Source organism: Pezoporus wallicus, unplaced genomic scaffold, assembly GCF_028554395.1.
Source record: "Pezoporus wallicus isolate ANWC-B61680 ecotype Strahan unplaced genomic scaffold, APGP_CSIRO_Pwel_v1 contig_4710, whole genome shotgun sequence".
Lineage (NCBI taxonomy): Eukaryota > Metazoa > Chordata > Aves > Psittaciformes > Psittacidae > Pezoporus > Pezoporus wallicus.
This window is the reverse complement of record NW_026640647.1, coordinates 4,069,088-4,089,086: the sequence shown is the minus strand read 5'-3', so window position 1 is coordinate 4,089,086 and position 19,999 is coordinate 4,069,088. Positions and strand designations below refer to the sequence as shown.

The 19,999-nt window shown below is 45.1% G+C and overlaps 1 protein-coding gene across 2 annotated transcripts in view; it reads right to left on the bottom strand.

The window, feature by feature from the left end:
- Positions 1–593: 593 nt before the first annotated feature.
- PLCL1 (phospholipase C like 1 (inactive)) overlaps positions 594–19,999 on the bottom strand; it is a 208,882-nt gene continuing 189,476 nt past the window's right edge. For both annotated transcript variants that reach the window (XM_057419828.1, XM_057419829.1), the window contains exon 6: positions 594–1,314. In XM_057419828.1, coding sequence (XP_057275811.1) covers positions 1,132–1,314 — 183 coding nt within the window. In that variant the 3' untranslated portion in view covers positions 594–1,131. The remainder of the gene's footprint in view (positions 1,315–19,999) is intronic.

The following is a 19,999-nucleotide window of genomic DNA, read 5'->3' as shown; positions in this document are numbered from 1 at the left end:
CTGCTGCACAAAAAAGGTGGTACCCTGTTTTTTCCCCCAAACTATTTTCTCTTCACTACATCTGCAGCAGTCCTGCAGCCTTGCTTCAAATTTCTAGGGCAAAATAAGGCCAGATCCTACTTGCTTCATCCAACTGCCTTCAGTATCTTCAGCAGAAGGCAGCAAGCAGGGTCTGACCTCTCGCACCTCTGTCAGAAAAGCTCACGGTTTGTGAAATCTATAAAACCTTTCCAATACTGGCACCACTGGGTGCTCCAGGTCAGCCTGAAGCTCACCTTCAGAGTTCATGATCACCGAAGGACATTCACAGCTCTCCTCGTAACTGCAGGGCTGCCTAGCTATGCTCCTTACTGCATGAGTTAATGCCTATCAGCAAAGGCTGTAGCTGTCTTGCAGATCTACAAGGTAGCAATGATTTACCAGAATGAAATAAATCAGCTAGTTCTTACATTAGTATGTGCTATCTGGATGTATCCTGCAGAGCAGCTTGCTAAACCTCAGTGAAATATACACCTCAAATCTAACCATAGCATATCCAGCAACTCTGGATTTAATTTCTCATTTACTCATATATTAAATGAGATATTCATTTAATATCTCATTTACTTCATTTGAACCATTCACTAAAAATCATGTTCAGGGTCTGCAGCGAACCACTGGTTTTGCCCTCACAAAAACAGCTGTCGGTGACATTGGTTGCATTTGCTTGTTTGAACAGCCTAACAGTAATGTAACCTTTAATAAGTTCAATGATAAAAACTGGAGAGTAAAATAAAGCACAAAACTGATACAAGTACTCCCTATTTGTTTTGATCTTCAGAATGAACAAGCCTACTCAAAGATGACACAGGAATAAACTAGCAAATGGCTAATGTAATGCATGAAAGGGCGTCTACAGGATTTGCATGTGCACACACATGCGCGCACTTGCACACAGACAGCTCGGCTTCATTAGAAATCTCACTACCAGAGTTTAACTTAGATAAATTAACTGCATTAAAATACTGATGCTGTGAGGATTTTAATACTATCGACACCCTGTAGAGGGCACTCCTGTGTGAAGTTTTAAATGCTTTAAAAAAATAGTTTAGTTATTGAAATCTGCGACAAATGCAACAGCTCTGCCTCCCCTCACAGCCTCCCGTTCTCATCTCCCATATCCTTCTCCTGTATTGCCTCCAGGCACCGTTTGGACTTGGTGTCCGTGTGCCCGCTCCCAGCTTTGCTCAGTCCACACGACAGGCACGCCAGCTGGATCTGCTTCATGTTCTCCAAGGCTTCGTTCTTGGCGTTCTTCAGGAGATCTCCTTGGCCCTAAGGATGCACAGACAGACATGCAGGAGAGAGTCAGGGATCACATGCAACACTCAGGACCAAAGGCGGCAATACCGCTCTCGTGTCTCTGCCCTGCTGTCGTCTCAGGTCCTGTCTCAAATTCCCTCTTTCCCAAAGATGCCAGTCCCTGGGAAAGAACTGAAGCTCCTTCTGCAGCCCAACATGTAGCTCACTGAGTAAGGCAGCAGCCAGCACAGTGGGCAGGGTGAGCAGGACAAGGAGCCTGTTGGTGAAGGCATTTCCCCTTCCACAGTCAACAGTGAGGACCTGCCAGGGACAGGGCAGTGATGGCCCATGGGAGCCCCTGCTCCATCCTTGTGTGCTGGCATCAGACCCCACATGGCAATGGCTGTGTGTCCCAAGCCGAGTGTCCCATATGAGCTTGCTACCTACACCTTGTTCCACCCAAATTTGCCTTGGGCCCTCCTTTAGCAGAGGCAGGCCACATTGCACGCCTGTATGAAACACAGCATCTTGTAGCATTAAAGCCAACTGAACCGTTTTGTTTGGGACCTTTGAGCAGGCAAATGGGAATGAGAGACTTTATGAGCAGAGGTCTGCTTCTGTATCTTCTCAGAGCACGTAAAGGTGAGGTGACTGACAGGATGTAACTATCAGGAAAAACATGTTATATGAAATTTGTATTAAGGAGTTGGTGTTCAGAAATGCCAAAATGAATATTTATGCAATATTGATACCTCAAGTGCCACGAAGTAACAAGATTCTGGTACTAGAAGATACAAATAAGTAAGAGCCAGGAGATGCATCTGGTTATTAAAATTCAGTATCACTAAGAACTTGAGCTGCACTTCTAATATCACCCCAAGTACAGTTTGAAGTACACCACCCACTGCAGCTGGTTATATGCGTATCGAGAAGGAATACCTCCACTGAGCAAAATGTCACATTTGCATCCCTGTAATCTAATCTGACCTCCTGCAAACCAAAGACACTTCACAGGGTCTCAGGGGAAACAACAGGTACTACAGCAGGACCTGGGACACCGACCAGAAGTGTTGTACGAGTCACAGCACAACACCTTCCAGCAGTGGTGGCATCTCTCTGCTCTCCCTTTCCCCAGAGCCAGGAGGAAGGATGAGCATAGCTCTGCCTTCACCAGTGCCTGGCACTGGACTCGCACTGCCTGAGCCCCCACAAACAGTGTTCACAACGAAGAAACAATGGTGGCTTGCAAGTCCTGCTGCACTGGTAAACACCACGTGGGAAACCACGTCACCCGGGGACGGCAGCCCGTGCCTGAGCTTGATTGCCTCACCTCCTGGTGACATGAATCTGTCCCTGCTGAACAATGCAAATCACTACCCAGATGCTGCGAATCCAACCCAATGTGAGAATAACAAAAAGCACTGGGACTGCATGAGTGTCTCAGTGCTATTTGTTATGAAGCTCTTTTGAAGAGATTTGTATCTTGGCAGCATGAGAGTCATGGGAATACACAGACAAATAGCTTGGGATCCAGCAAGGAGTCACGGTTTGAAAAAAAGCAAACCAAGAATAATTTACACAGCATATATTGCACATAGCTGTGATCCTGCTTTTAAGACAGTGGTTGAGCTTATGACTAAAGGCAGGAATTCATGAGTCCCATAGCTGTCCCAAGCACCCGGCATGCTCCTGTCTCCTTCATTGTCTGCAAATAGCAGAGGAATAGTGCCATTAGTGCTGTAGTGACAGGGACAACAAACTGCAGCATAAGCAAAGAGATCCAACAGGAGTATCGTGAATGAAGTGACAATGTTATCAGAAAGGGTGGGAGATACACAAATTAAATTTCAGTTTGGTTTTAGGATGAAATAGACCTGGCTGCAATGGGCTGCTACTTATTTCTTATCATGCACATGGGACTGAAGACAGTAAAGGCTGCACCAACAAGCAGACAAAAATCAATGTGACGATGCTTTACAGCTTAACTTCTCCAAATCAAACCCTGGCACTATGTACTCATGCAGAAGGACAGAAAAATCCCCTTGGCACAAGAAGCAACTCAAAGCAGACATCCCTACAGCACCAAGAAAAACTAAGCCCAAAACCTGAGAGAGCCAGTGCAGCAGAGACGTAAAATGATGACAGTGAAAACCCAGAACCCTGAAGCACCTGGTCTCCCCTTAGTTGTGGTGTATGGGGAAAACCTTCTGCTCTGGCATGGCCACAACTCATTATCTATCTCACCCACACCATGCACAGAGGATTTCCCATGCAGCTGCACAAGATGAATACAGCTCCATAAGCTGATACAAAACCAGATTCAGCTGAGTCTATGTTGCTGTCTTCATATCAACTTGTCCTTCTCAGGGTGAGGGCAAAGCACCGGAATTTCTCTTAGAGTAGCCCATCAACTATGTCTTTGCCTAGGGGACTCTCCAAGACACTCATTTAAGGGAAGCTACTGGGGATTTGATACATCCTCACTTGAAGGGTAACAGCCTGAGTCTGCTCTGCCAAGACTTGTATCTGAAGTCCCCAGAAGCCAAGGGACTTCACACCCCCTGTGAGGGTGCTGAGCCACCTGCCCTCCCTTATGCATATTCTGATTTCACGTTTAAGTAACCAGGCAATTCAGAGTACAGATTTCAGCTGCGGAAATGCACAACGTGTCTTTGGGTTCCAAGAAGAAAAACACTCCTCCTGAGCACACTTCCAGTATTTTGAAGACATTCTTATTTTACAGTGATCTGAAAACAGAAATGGACTTATCCAAACAGTGCAGCTCCATTTATGTACAGACCAACTGATCTATGTCTTAGACAACTTGTATTCTTTCTTTTTAAACAGCTGGTTTAAGGAACAACAATTATTTTGGATCATCTGTCACAAGAAAATTAAAGACAAACCAGCCCCCTCTGACAGAACTGCCATACTTGTAGAGACCACAGGAAAAACAATCTGTGGGCATGCTCTGTTTGAAAAGCCATCTGTTTGCTTTGAAAAACTGGCTGTGAGCAGAATCCACTTAAGAAAAGCGTCAGCAAAATTGTGTCAACACCTTAACAAACTAAATACTGGATCGAAGCTGGAGTAGACTCTGTAAGTATGATTGCCTTGAAACAACCTTCATAAATCAGTCATTGTGATCATCTCTGCCCACAGAACAATCCTCTTTGCCCTTACAAACAAAGCATCTCTCACCCAGACAAAGAGAAATCATGACAGTCCACTTCAGCATCTATCCATCCATCTCCCTTCTGCTATTGATATCATCAGCCTTCCTGAGAACAAATACTTGTGAGAAGGTTAAACTCAGCATTTGTCACTAAATTAAGTCGGAAGAGATGAATCAAGTGTTTTACGTGAAAAACTGATCAAGGAGCCTGTTTTTATTTGGAGTTACAGCATATTGTCAGGTTTCATACACCTAGCTACAACTAACCATGGAGCCTCAGCACAAATTAACATTACAGTACAAATAATGCAGCTTGTCAGGCAACTGTAAGATTATATGCCTTTACCTTGACAGGTTAATACTACTTAGAAAACAGGGATAACCTGACATGGCTTTAAATATTGCACAATTTTAGTGACAAGCCATGGAAGAGCTGCACAAGCAGTTCTAGATAGGCACTGGCAAGGGCCACAGATGGGATGAATTCTGTACGTTGTTTTATTAATTTGTTTGGGTTTTTTTTTTGTCAAACCAAACTCCGAAGTTTCTACAGAGCCGAGATGACAGCTCCTTATATCCAACAACAACCCAGACTCTGAGGCTGGGGAAACAGGAAGAGAAGGTGGGTTAGGCAAGCGGCACCATTTTGTGCTCAACTCCATGGTATTTTTGTATACATTGCATGTGTATTTCTACATAAATATAAATATATGGGCATAGGTATGTACATTAATAATTACTATTTCTATTCCTATGCTTTCTAGGGAACACCCTATGACATGCAGGTCATGGCACTGCTCATTCTGGGCACCCATCAGTACTGGGACCCCAGCTAATGCACAGGCAGGACCCATAGTCCCCATGTTGGCAGCTGCCTACACCAGCATTAAGGGACTGCAGGAGGATGCTGAAAGGCCACCACTCAGCCTGTGCAGAAGTGAACTGCACTGGCAGGCTGCCCCACATAAGCACCTTCCTTTACTGCTGGTGAAGTAGAAAACCGTATGTTGTGCAATAGGGCTTTCCTGGCGATCAAAACTGGCTGTGTTTTCAGGGAGGCTGAAACAGTGGCTGCGAAGGCCATTTTGTAATCTGCTGCTTGCTAAAGCAGACGGTTGCTTATCTCCTGGCAGACACATTCTCTGACAGCACATTATGGGAGCTTTCCTCTCCGCTCCTCAAGGGACGAATAAACAAACGATAAATAACAGAGGTCTTACCGCCCGTACCACATCATGCTCATGATATTGCTGTTATTTTTTAACTTCTTCTCAAACAAACAACCTCTTGGATTATTATTTAATCACAAAGGAAAACCTCCAGTGGCTGACAGTGGTTGGCTGAAAAAGCCAGACATGGCCAAATAAAACCACAAGTACTGTGTCATTCTGCATTTCAGAGGTAACATGGGTAAGGTAACGGCACTGACAGTCCGTGCCCCAGGACTTGGAAAGCAGAAATGCTGAAGAGCTGCTGTGATATTGGGATACTCTGCATGGAAGCTGCACTTACCACAAGGGGTGCATTTTCAAAGTGGCATAGTGGGATTTTAATTGTGTTTAATATTAATAAGGAGGCACACAATTAAATGATTGTACATGGCTTTGAAAATGTGATCCTGAGGAGGAAATCATTAATGAAATGATTAGACTGCTATGTTAAACTTATTACAAAAAGCAGATATTTTTCCATGCCTCCTTCAAAGCTAAATGTGGGAACAATTGATATGTATTTGATTATGATACATCCACATTTCAGAACTGTGTACTCCAAAAATATAGACTATTTCCGTATCAACGCAGACTTTAAAAACCCACCCTTTTCATTATTACTGCAGATGTCAAGAGCTTTGCTTTATTCTCTGTGATAGAGACCATAATGCACATGTCATCATGAAAAATTACTGTACAGAAAGACTATACACAAAGCGTATAATCATTTCTTACTGCAAAATAAAGGATTGCAAAAATGAGTTACCCAGAGGAAAAGCAGGGGGCAAACATTACTTGCAAGTTTATTTTAAACCCTTGCATAGCAGAAATTCACTTCCTGTCCGGAAAATAAAAAGGCCATGCATATATAAGATGGCACTTATAGGGCTACTGGGTATCATTTAAGGCCTGGGTTTTGGGATAGCTTCCCACATACCCAATTCTGAACCAAATGCAAAGGCTTGTTTCTACCTGGCTGAAATCAGCAACAGCTTTGCCACCGAGTAAACTGGGCAGCCCAACCAAGTCCTCACTGGAGCCTGAGTCACCATCTTTCTCAGTAGTTGCTAGTAATTTTCAGACTTCAAACTGAGCATCTCGTTTTGGTGTATCAGTGTGTTACTGACAGCCAGAGACCTTCCCTCCCATTTCCCAAAGCGGGGTCTAGCAAAAATTTGCAAGAAGGAAACACAGCTGAGAATCAATTATATCCCATAGAGATGTATGAGAAAGAAAATACCCACCCAGGGAAAGGCAGCCACCATTATGAAGCATTCAATCTCTGGAAGCAAGAGCAGGAAAGAGAAACTATTGTGGAACAGATTGTTGCGTGCAGCTTTAACACAAGGTTACGTGATTAAAAACACAATAAACATGAGGTTTTAGATGCGTGTTAAAAGTGAATCAAAGGTTATGCCACAACAAGGTCAGAAGCTCTAGGGCTGATCTGATCAATGCATTGTTGACAGCAGCTGGGACACCTAAGAGAGCAAGGATGAGGAAAATGATAGAGAGGAGGAGGAAAACTCAAAGGAGTAATTCCTAGTATTCTGTAACTAACCCAGATTACTCTTTATTTCATTCTTTCTCCATTTCTTTCATGAACGGATGCTGGCTTTCCCACCTGTCTCTGTTAAACTAGGGGCTGAGCGGGTTCAGGCAGCACTAGAACTCAAGCTCATTTCACCAGGAAAAGCACTGGGAGCACAGAACAAGACTTGGCTATGCTCTGTTTCCCAGCTGCTTTACTACCTATGCAGGAAAAATATCCTGTTTACACTTGATATGTATACAAGTCTTGAATTGGAACCACACCTTCAAGGAACACTGGCAGCCTTGAGGACACCCTCCAACTTGCCAAGATACGACAGCCCTAAGGTGGTATGTCCCAGCGAGCAGCCTCCTGCCAGCAAGCACCTAACTTAGGACAACTGCTGGGTGAAGAGCTAAGGGGTAACCACCTCTGCAAACACTATCTGCAGCGCAGTCTCTTTTCCACTGCAGTCAGTTGTAAGAGCAAGGGAACAAGCCCAGCATTACTCCAGGTGGTTGGTAAAATTTACACGGCTACTCCAAAGAACCCAGCCTTGTACAAAAGCAGAAGGGTTTCTCAGCAGTTCAATGGAAAGCAGGCAGGAATCTGGATTACACCCACTCCACAGAACCCGTTCAGTCCTGGCTTGCCCTGAGCACCCAGCAGGTTCCAGTGTACTAGTTCAGTTCTCTTTGAGGCACAGATCTCTGCAACCAAAGGAGTTGCTCAAATACCATAGTAAAGGGACACAGAAGAAATTAATAAAAATTAATAAATAAATTATAAGAAATAGAACCAATAAGTATCAAAGCAAGATTCAGAACAGCTCTAACTTGTAACACAGACCAAATCCTAACCTCATTGGTGGTTCTAGCCATGGGCTAGACTACTCCTTTAACACACCCAATGGTTTTGTGACTGCTGGCGGGTACCCAGGATGGAGCCTGATGACAAAATTGTAACTGTGGTATGTTAAGAACAATATTGCCCCATACAAAGCCCAAAGCTTTTAAACTCATTTCATCTGCCCTTTGGGTCTCACCCCAAAAGTCTGCACTGTAGAGGATGATTAAAAAGGGATCTACACTGGTGTTCCATGTTAGCCTGGTTAGTTTTCTAGGAGGCTACTGACAGTTGCACAGCCAAGAAGTGAATCCCAGAACACAAGCAGTGATGTAAGTGGTTGGGAAGACAGAACACCAGCCCTCTGCCAGTATGGCACTCCACTCAAAAACACCCATGGCATGTTTTGCCTTCTTTTCCAGCTGTTGGAAAGGTGCAGTTAAAATGTAAATGGCAGTGCTGGATACTGAGAGACTCTGCACAGGGCAAGTCTCACCAGTGCCAGTCCACCACTTGTACATTCCCAAATCCTGCAACACAGACCTCGAGGGCAGCCTGGGAGGTGGAAATGAACAAACACTTCCATCATACAAAGAGAACCTCAAAAAGGTCATGCAATTAGCAAAGAAGCGAAGACTTAGTAAAACTTCTGATTTTGGCTGCTGGCCTTGCCAGTGCGTGTACATTGCTGCCTTTGCAGCCATGGCAACTTTGGAAAGAGGGTCTGTATTTGCCATTCTCTTACAGGATTTCCCTAATGAAGTAAAGGCAAAGTCATACATGGCCAGCTTGCTCTCTGAAACCCAGTCAAATGCCCTTCCAAACCCTACTGGCCCTAGACCAAAGCCTAAGAAGGAATTAACATCAAGCATTTGCTTGAATACCTAAGTGGCAAAAGCACTCGTGCTGTAACATTCCCTACTGATCTTTAAACAGAGCTCTCCACTGAAATCCATGGGCTCTTGCAAATCAATTGCACTATATGGCTGCTAATCTGTTCCTTCAAGCAGGCATTTTATGTATGAAGAGAGTGGGCTTTTATTTTCATTTTTTAAGAAGTGCCTCTTGCTTCTCTCTCATCTGGACATTTAAATCAAATTACCTTGTATCAGGCTGTCAAAAGGAATGAATGTGAACATCGATTGTCTGTAACTGCGTTGCAGCAGGAATTTGCTTTCAGAAATAATGGCATTAATTTGATGTTAGCCATGTGCTGAGCTGTTCAGCTGCTTGTGTGTGTCTCTCAGGCACTACACCTAGCAGTTCGCAAGCACAGCCACAAATGTACAGACTCTCACTGTCAACCCCTCCACACTAGGAGCCAGCCTTTATTTCTGGTGATAACTTTAAAATCAAAGGGTTGGCTGGGAGCCCAGGAGTGCACAATCAATACTAAGAAAACCCCATATCACTGGAGAGATAGGGGCACTATTTAGTTTTGATACACAGCCGTGAGATGGAAGTCAAAGCTGTATGTCCAGGCATTCATTTCTTAGTCCTTTGCTCACAAAACCCAGTTCTCCACATGCACCAGCTGGTAAATCCAATGAAGTCCAGAGAGCCCCAGAAAAACAAAACAAAGGGAAGAAAAATGAGGCAGAAAGCACACAGTTTTCTTGCATTTAATTTTTCCAAGTGAAAGGCCCAGGTGCAGGAAAAGCAATGTTCTGCAGCTAACAAAACACTGTGCAAAGCAAGCCCTGAGCACTTGTCTGGGAATAGCTGGCACCTCCCCAACTCTCCACTTCCCAGCGCCCTTTGCACTGACTCACAGCTGCCCAGCTAGCATCAAAATCATGTCCTTCATCACAAGTGCTGACAGCAAAATCCCCCATAAGTTCTCCAGAAATGGGGAAGGGTTTATAGAGCATCCCTGAGCTGATTCTGATTTGACTGAAGCCAACAGTCACCTGTGCTGGTTTGGTGTCTTTTGGTGGGAAGGGAGTGCTAGAGTTGATGCAGCACAAACACTCATGGCTCTCCTCAGACTGCTGCTTAGGACAACAGCTAAAAATAATACCTGCAGCTGTGCTTAATGCTAACTGAGATAATATAATCAGGATGAAATGAAATTACACCTGTCAGAGCACTGCGTTTCTGGACAGGTAACAGAGCATACTCATGCAGTGCTTGTTTCTGCCTAAAGCCCCTTGCGCTCTCCTTGCCTCTGAGTAGCCACCTGGCACAGACACTAATATATCTTAGGAACTCTATGGTTTGCAAATCCTCCTGCTGCAGTGGCTCTGGCAAACATCACCAGCTGACGGGGGGGCAGGCAGCTGCAGAAAACCCCGAGCTCCCCATGCCTACTCACCAAGAGGGGACATGACACCCCTCTGGTTTGGCTGCTCTCCTCCCCTCATGCAAAGTGCTAAGGGCAGTCAGTTTCCAACCTGTTCACAAGCAGCACATACCAGAAAGAACTTTATGCTAAAGCAGAAAGCTTTAAGATGAGACCAAAAACTTCAAATCACATGAAAGATTAAGTGAAGAAAGAACAAAATGACACAAACTGCTGTATAACTGCCAGGAGGGAACAGGCTTTTAGAAGATCCCTAAGCAAATGCTTACCCATCTCATCCCTGTTGGCTGGGACATTCCCTGTCCAGGGACCTGCAATCAAAGGTGTGTTTGCTAGTGAGACTGGCCAGCAAGTTGAGCAAAAGCAGAGCTAAGCCACCTTCTCTGCTTGCACTCACCTAGCCAGAGGTCAAAGAGGGTCCTGCAGGCACAGCAGCCACAGACCCCACATGCTAACAGGGCCCTTGGGAGAATCCCACCCTTGCCTTTCCTGTGCAGATGAGAAGCCAAATACAACCAGGAGCCAGTATGGTTATTGTTGTAAACAGCACACTGACCCAGCAGACAGTGAGCTACCAAAACAAAGCAACTGGGAGCAGAGAATAAAATTGTGAGGGGTCAGAAACAGGCACGTCTGGATGTGAGAACTCTCCATGAAGGATGGGAATGGAGACACAAAGCAAACAGAGTGAGCCAAGCACAAAAGTAAGTGGTGCAGGATGGAGACCTGAATGTAATATTCATTTACACATTCACTGCCCCAAAATGTCAATGAGGGAAACAGAACAAGCTTAATTTCCAGCTCATTATGATGCCATGACACAGATAGTAATAGGCCTTTAGGCAAAACTGAACTCAAATTTTAAGCCCGATAGAGGGCTGTAGTAATACCTCCACAGTTACTGGTGAGTGTTGGAAAGGATGAAAAGCTATGAATGCATCTTTTTATTCTGCTCTCATGGTCACAGCCTGACACAAGCAAGGCCATCTTTTTCTTTTTGTGATCTGAAAATAAACAGCAGCTGCCACAAGCAACAGAATCGCTGCTTCTGATTCAACATTCCTCCCCAAATGGATCCTACCTGTACCAGGGGAAACGACATATAGGAAAGGGTCCTTTGCCTCCTGCAGAGCTCATTACCTTGCACTTGATTTCAACTGACCCAGGTAAAAGAAGACTATAGCTGTCAAGGATACAATATAGTTTCCCACTCTGTTGTTCATACCTACAAGCACTTGGGCCTCATATTTCCCTAGCTCCTGTGCAAACCGTTGGGAACACCTGCCACATTTAGGGCTTCTGGGATCCAGTAGTGTTGCTGGGAGAGAATAACTGCAAAGGAAACGCCCGGTCTCACTGAACACATGCAACTTTTGCTTAATGCCATTTGTAGCTTTTGACTAACTGTCCAAGCCCTCCCTGCAGGTCCATATTGCCAATAATCATGCGTATTAACACTGAAGTCTTTACTCCGCAGCCCTTTCCTGCTGGTGGCCCGAGACTACGAAAATGAATCAATACCACCATTGAGTTAAATAGTGTTTTACTTTAACCGCAGCCCTCGGAATACGTAAGCAGTGTGGGTGAACACTTTCTTTTCAGTGTCAGAAGGCAGCAATGGAAGCTGGACTGGCACAATGAAACAGGGAAGGTCACACCAGCAAACTGCTGCCCGCTGGATTCAAGGTCAGCTCTCCTGACTTCTGTACTCACACAAGTGCAGAAGTCATCAAAGGTCCTGGCTAGCAATGGTGTTATGCACATCCCGACACAAGGAGAGAGAATTCCTATCTATGCTCAGGATGAAAAGGGGAAGGACTTGGCACTCATAAAGAGATATGCCCCTAAGCTTCAGAAAACTCAGTGGTAAAGTCTGTTACCAGATTTGACTGAGGCCAGGCAAAACCCAAACACCATCTTCAACAACGGCAGAGGAGGAAGTTTCAGTGGAGCAACCGGCAGCTTTCATCACCTCCCGAGCTCCCCCAGGGAATTAGCTTAAATTAGACACCCGTTTCCCCACAGGGAGTGAGGTTTCATAGATGCTGGCACATAATTCACAGAACAAAAGGGGCAGTCAAATTCCATCATTTGTAAGCGCTGGGAAACTGTATGTGATCCACTGGCAGTAGCTGTAACGAGCTCAAAATATACCACAAAGGTAATTTTTAGAAGATGCTAATCCTCTTGGCACACACCAAAGCTGACATTTCAAACATAACCATTTCAGACTAGCATCAGTTTACAGCTCCCAGAGAACGGCACAATTCAGACTGAACAATAAGCAAACACAGGAGAAAAAACAACGTACAAGCAATTCTCTCTTTAATGTTCCCACCACGCAGTAATCAGTATCCTGGTCTATTCCTGATACTCAACAGCTCTACACAAATTCAGAAAAGTATGCCTGTGGAGGGAGGCTTCAGGCAGAAACTCCCCTTGCTCTCTCCTGCCACGGACCACCTAGAAATGGAGCCCTGCACTCAGACTCATGCTCCCTCATACAACAGCAATGCACATGCAGGCTGTGGAAAGGAGAAGCTCCCAGTGGCACAAAACCCTGTGTCTGAATGAACTGGGGAATTTAATAGCAGAGGAACACGGCTGCTTTGGGTACAACTCCTCCCAAAGGTTGTGGGTTACCCTGACTCAGGCAGGGTGCTGAGCTGACACATGGAGCTCCACGTTTGGAGGAAAACAAAGGGAGTTTTCTCCACCGTATTTCATTAGCCCTGAAGCAATCACAGCTCCACTAGATCTTTACCAGGATACAGGACACTGATTCACAACCACACTATTCAACAGTTTAAAACAGGAGGAAGACAAAACACCCTGGCAGGAACCATCACCATCATCTCTACATGGGCCGGAAGCAGCAGCATGTGCTAGCTGGGGAAGGATGAGATGAGCACAGTGAAAGCAAATTCTAGGTTGTAAAGCGAATTCGTTAAATAATGGAGATTAAAATACAACTGAAATGATTTAAAAATGTAATGTCTTTTCAATAATAAATAACCATGCAACTGAATCTCTCTGCTTACGTATTATTTAAGGGACAATCCTCCAAGCTGCATAAAGAGATAACCGGAGTTTTCTAAACCATAGTCAGTCCCTGAGTCCAAAAAAAATACATCCATTTTGTGTGTCTCAGCACATGAGAAATATCACACTGTTCAACTGACCACCCTGGAATAACATCAACAGTGAGCACAAGGGAGCAAAGGAAAACACCAATGAACTCTCCAGTTTTGTGTGTAATGATCTATGTGATGCTGTCAACCTCTCACTAGTGGCAGACACTGGGGCTGGAGAGCTGCTGGGGCACAAGCTGGGGCACAAGCCCAGTGCCACCCCATAATCTTGGAAAGGAATGGCTCCCACCCCTCTGGCACAGGGCCTTGCTGCTTGAGCAGGGCTGGCAGCTCGGCTTGGGTTATAATGCAATCTTTAACACCTCACAGAGGCAGCTGCTCATTTTCTTTGTTAGTACAGCCACTGACAGATAAAAGCAAGAAATGCGTGAATTTCTGCTGAAACTTATACTTTCATTATAGCCCTTTTAGTTCCTCTGAATGAGGTCATGTTGTAAGACTGGCACAAACAAGATTCCCAACTTCCACGTCTTCCAGGTTGTGTTAATTAACTCCACTGCTGGGTACGGCAGTCTTTGATATCCGTGTCTCAGCTGAAAATGTCACCGTTGCAGGAGAGGGGATGGTGGCAGAAGTTGCTGAAGTTCCTATGCCACTTTTAGTTCCTGCCTTCACTGTCTTCTCCTTCAAGGGATGGGAGACGACACTGACCCAGTTTTCACACCAAAGAAATCCTCCTTTAGTGGGGAACCATCTACAAACATTATTCCATTCAGTCATCTTTCCGCTCCCCAACACAGTCCCCACAGTACTATCCATCTTCCAGCTCAGTTCTGCACAGGCACACATACGTGCAGGATCAAGGATAGGGGTGAATTGGATACACATATAAGACAAAGAGTGTGGTGGTTCTCCCACTGCTCCAGCATGATTGAGATAATACGTACAACTAGGGCAACACAGAGGGAAGGGGGATTTGAGGCTGGGGACAAGAGATGACAGTGAGGCACAGAAGGGTAGCTGAGGCAGAACAGCCAACCAAGCAGGGGCTTCACTGAGCTGGCAGCCTGCACAAGGAGGGAGTTAGACATCTATTTTGGCAGACTAGCTCTATTTAAACATCTTGACAAGCCTCAATTTGTGAAGTGACGCTAAAATTGGTTTCTTACACACAGCACCTCAGCATGCCAACCCTCTACTGGGCTCAAAGCCCATGCTGCCAAGGTGGCCTTGGCACAAGAGGTGCCAGGCACAGTGACCCCACATGCTCCTGGCCCTGTCTCACACCACCATTGCTGCAATGCAGCGTACCTCACCCTGCATGCACACTGTCAGCTTGGCACTGGATCCATGGCTTTTGGCAATTTGTCACGTCACTCAAAAGGCACATCACAAGATGCTTGCCATCTACCTCTGGCTTATTTTAGTCAAACACAAGGAAAATTACATAAGCAAGATATCCCTAGAGGTTTTTCATGCAATCTTTCATTTCCCTAGTCTGTTCTTTTTGTCCCAAAGTTACTATTATTCTGCATAGTCGGTAGCCTGTCTGTCCTCCTATACATATATACATGCAAGTATGTGTGCAGACATACAAACCCATCCCAGTGAAACTGAAGAAATAATATTTACATCTGAAATGCAGACCTTTGGATTGCAGGAAAATGCTAAAAGGTTTATACCACAAGAAGGCAGCTCACAGCACTTGTTTTCTGGATGAACTTTGATGACCCTCCTTTTTCAGTCTGTCCTACACTTGGGTCCCACACTGACTGCAAGAGGGTCTTGTCCCTAAACCCATTGTTGTGAAACACCTGTGGGAGCAGAGCCCTGATATTGAAGGAGGAAGAGAGAAGTGATAAAAATGGCAGAGATGCACATTCCTGCTCAGATGACTCTGGCTATCAGCTCTTTCCCCATGTGCCAAGTGACTCCAGATCCCTGGGTCACTTGTCACCCTGGACACTGGGTGTCAGCATGCAGAACACCGCAGTCTCATACCAAGCACTTTTCATGCCAAATATCTCAGCAGGCCTCATATCCACAGCAGCTAAATGTTATTTGGATCCTGCATTAGGGCAGCAGGAGGAACCCCAGTGAAGCCTCTCAACAGGCCCTTTCAGTCCTGTTTTCTACACACCAAAATAGCTGTTAAAGGCTGGAGGAAAGTCAGAAAAAGGTGCATGCTCCCTGAATTAACAGAAACTATTAACTGGGCTTGGTCCTGCATGGGCCACTCGAGGTAGGAAGGTGAGTGCTGCTCATCACAAGCCCCAGCGTTGCAGGCAGGCGAGTGTGAGTGCAGGTGGATCCCTGTGCATGGATGATTAAAGCACCAGATCTGCCTGATCTGAAGGAAGCACTTCTTGCCAGTCAATGGAACACTCTTTCTGTGACATTACTGGACAAAACCCCATGGATAACTAACATGGGAAAAAGCCTCTCCTCTTTGTCAGGCCATCCTAGGACCCCATAGAATCATGGAATCAGCTAGGTTGGGAAAGACCTTTAAGATCATCAAGTTCATGCCTTAACACATCTCTTCAGAAACTCACAGTATCATGAAGGAGCAAGAGCTGTGAACACTGGCAATCACTGCTCTCCCTTCCCCCAGTAGCCACCCCTGTAGCACTTGTTATTTGCAGATTTAAGATTGCCTGGGTGGCCTTCATGTATATTTTAAACACAGATGAATATTTAATTTGCTCTAAATCCAATTCATGTCTTGAAATTTTCCTTGGCCAAGAAAACAGAGACCTTGTCAGGAACACCATTAAGGCTTCAAAACCACTCGTAGAGAACAGCCAGGTACCCACTGAGGCTGTGCTGTACTTGTTTGAGACTGCTCACTACATCCTCCCTGGAGCAATGCTCTGGCAGCATGGCTGACAGCCAAGAAAAACAGGATATTCCCGTTGATTAACTAGTACTGCTGAGGGACTGGGATTACACTCTTTTTACCCTGATAGACACTGTTGAAGTAAATTGAGAAGTTCCCATCACCAGATACAACGGACAAAATCCACCAAGGCCAGGTGTCTTTTAAAGAGCTCTGATTCCTGCCTTCCGGCTTGGACAAGAAAGGCAAAAGCCAGTGCTATGAGCAGTATGGGGCAGAGTTCCAGGAAGCATCTGCCAACCAAATTAGCAGAAAACAGCGCTCTGCTATAGAATCATAGAATAGTTTGGGTTGGAAGAGACTTTCAATGGTCATCAGGTCCATTGTCATTTAGTCCAACCCCCCTACAATAAGCATGTACAAGAAGGATCCACCTACCCAATATTTACACGTTTTTGTTCCCTTGGTTTACAAAATACACTAATCGAAACAGCTTTGCATGTAAATCACATGCTTTTACCTCCTTATCTTGTAACTCAGTATCATTTAAAGGACTCTAAATCCCCCTATCTCAGAAAAATCATGAAATGCAGGCCCACGTCAGACATAGACAGCTCCATGGAACAGCCTGAAAGCCAGGAGCACAGCTTTGCCCTCCAAAGGAGTTTGGAATCTGGGAGCCTTCACCACACTCACCGCTGCATTCAGAGTATGCCAAGAGCCCAGGAACAAGTTGCACTCCCATGCACCTCCTCCAGACTCTTCACATGCTCAATAAGGAACAATCTAAACCTATCTCCTTCCTCACCTTTCCCTCTACTTTTAAACAAACTGCTTCAAGCTAAGCAGGTTGGTATTTACAAGACTAAGGGGATGGTGACCTTGCTGAACCATTTCACCTTCTCTTCAGCGCTCTCTCAGAAAGCCAGCAGCTTCCTGTTATGTTTTAGCTTGTTGTCCTTCAGTTCATGTGTATGAGACCAACCTGATCAAATAACTAGGCAGTTAGAGAAGCTCTGCATTTCCTCATATGCTTGTAAAACCTGCCCCTCAATTGCAGACTGGCTCAGCCAATCTCCACTGTAGCTGAGCTGGTCTGGAAGCAAGGCAGCAGAGCCTTCAAAAGCCACTAAGGAACACAGTCTGAAAAGGTTTAGAAGTGAGAAACACCACTCTGAACCGCGTCAACAAAGGAAACGCAAACAATGTGGGAACTAGACACCAGGAGAGACATTTAGTCTCTCAGGAAAAAGAGCCTTTGGGGTAGTCACATTCAAAACATTTACCTAGGGAGACCTGGAAACAAGTAGACATGGAATAATACAGTGAGCCCTGGATTTAAAGGCAAGCATGAAGTCTCCATGCCTCATAAACCACTCCTACCTACTGCTCTTGCTGGACTGTTACTGTCAGGAGATGACAGGAAATCACAAGAATTTGTTGCTAAGACACTATGGCTTATATTTCATCCATTTTCACAAATTGAGCACTGATGTGCATACGTCAGTAGAGATATGCTGGGAAAAGGAGGGACATAATATATGAGGAATTTTTCCAGGGGGCATGGGAAGCCTAACTAACACTTACATGGAAAGAAGTAAATAGTACATGAGTGCTGCAGCTTTACAGGGGATTGTGGATTCACCATGCTCTCACTTAAGATCTAGAGGTGCAAATCCTTTGGCAGAAATTATATGCCATGCAGTAGAATATGTTGTTACTGTTGTGCTTTATTACATGAAACATCAGTAAGATTCTGCCATGCTGCTCTGTCATCCACTATGTAGCATGCAGAAGAGCAAAGCCATGGTTCTTGCCTAACTGCAGGAAAAAGGATTGATGTGAAAGGACCCGAATAAATCTTACAGGATGGTTTTAGAGTATTGCAGAGTATCCATTAAAGTCATTCCCATATATAATAATCCCACTATAATAATCCTTAACTTAAGGCTGTGAGTGGACCTAGTTCTTCCAAAGATCAGCGGAAAGTCTGTGTGGCACCACTGCACATAAGGTGCTTTAGAATAATAGTCACTGTTCAAGGGTCACCTGCTCCAAGCTCACGAGCATCGCGTCCCGACATGATAACGTACTGCTTTCCTTCCTAGAGAAAACAAATACTTTGTAGTGATGCCAAATTCATCCCAGCTGAGGTGAAGCCAGAGAGTTGGTACATACATCTTTCAGAAAACTGGCTTTTACCTCTCCAAATAGCCTCAAAGTGTGCATATGGGGCTCTGCCACCCAGGTGAGAGGTCTGGATCTTGCAGGTCTCCCAAGCAACGTAAGGCCGATTGTCACAAATGACTGTGATGAAGAAACAGGTCATCTGTGGCAATCATCCTCCAAAAGCTCTCTGTGCACAGTTTCACTGCATAAAACCACTTATACCAGAGCTAGCGCTGATCCCACCTACATCATAAAATTGTGGATTTCTCCCCCAAAGAGTGAACTGCATCAGCAATTTAATAATTATGTGCCTTCTGTATTCAAAAACCTCTCTCTTTCTAAATCTAATCAGCGTTAATTTAAATGCAGGATAATTAGCAGAGACACTCTTGGATAGGTGCTGAAATGATCCCTGAAAATTTAACTACTTGATGTCTTGTAGCGTGCACTAGCAGTTGGAGGCCTAGTAAGACACAACACATGGTAGCAGATGTGAAATCTTATCATGGGCACCGAAAAAAGGATTTAGCCCCCCTGCCATGAACACATTTTAGTTAGATTCCAGCATTTGGGTGTCTGAGTCTAGCAGAAATCAGTAGAAGACTAAAACAGTAAATGCTGCTTTATCTTTGTCTTCCCATGTTTTGTCTATAAATAAGTCAGCATGTTGGTATATTAATTATGTATTTACTATCAACATGCAGGCAAGTACCTGGTGGTACTACTCCTAGACATTGTATGGGCTGATCCATCAAAGCACAGATAGCCCAGGAAAATATGTATGCAGACAGACAAAGCATGTCCATGGGAGAGCAGTAAGTCTGAACCACAGTCGACACACTCAAACTTTGCTTGGCTTACTTGCCAGGCTCTTGGGACTCAGGCAAATCCCAGCTTCTTTGCCTGAGTAAACACCTCCTGATAGTCCCCAACAGTTTCGCTTCAGCAAGGAGAGCAGTTTTGCAAGCAACAACTTTTTTTGCCCCAAACATTCTCAAAACCTCATAAAGTAGTCATTAAATCAGTGGTTGCACATGATAGATGCTGAGAGTGCCTCAGATACTAGAAAATACTTGGTACTAGGTGCCATGGGAGAGGCACATGGAGGAGACAGAAAGGCCCAAGAAGAGGCAGCAGCCTGCACTGTTGCATGCCGAGAGGGCTGGGAACAGACCCAAGCTGGCTTTGGTTACACATCACTCATACCTAAGTGAGCGTACCTGACCGGAAAGCCATCTAGTGCTCTACAGTGGCACTGAGTGCAAGTGGTTATGTCCCAGCTCTCAGAAGAACTTGTCAGCTCAAGGCCAGAACTGTCCTAATGAGGCTTCTCAGCTTCTACCTCACTCATCCTGGTGCCCTGCTCTCTCCAAGCACAGGAAGGAGCAGCTCATGCCTGCCTGTAAAAGCAGCCACTCGTGCCAGAGAGGAGGTGACCCCAACAGGGAAAGGCAGGAGGAACACCAGCATGTGGGCAGAAACAAGCACCAGCCCATGCACCCATCTGAGGCCTTTCACTCAGGGAAATGGATAGCTACCTATTTTCAAAACAA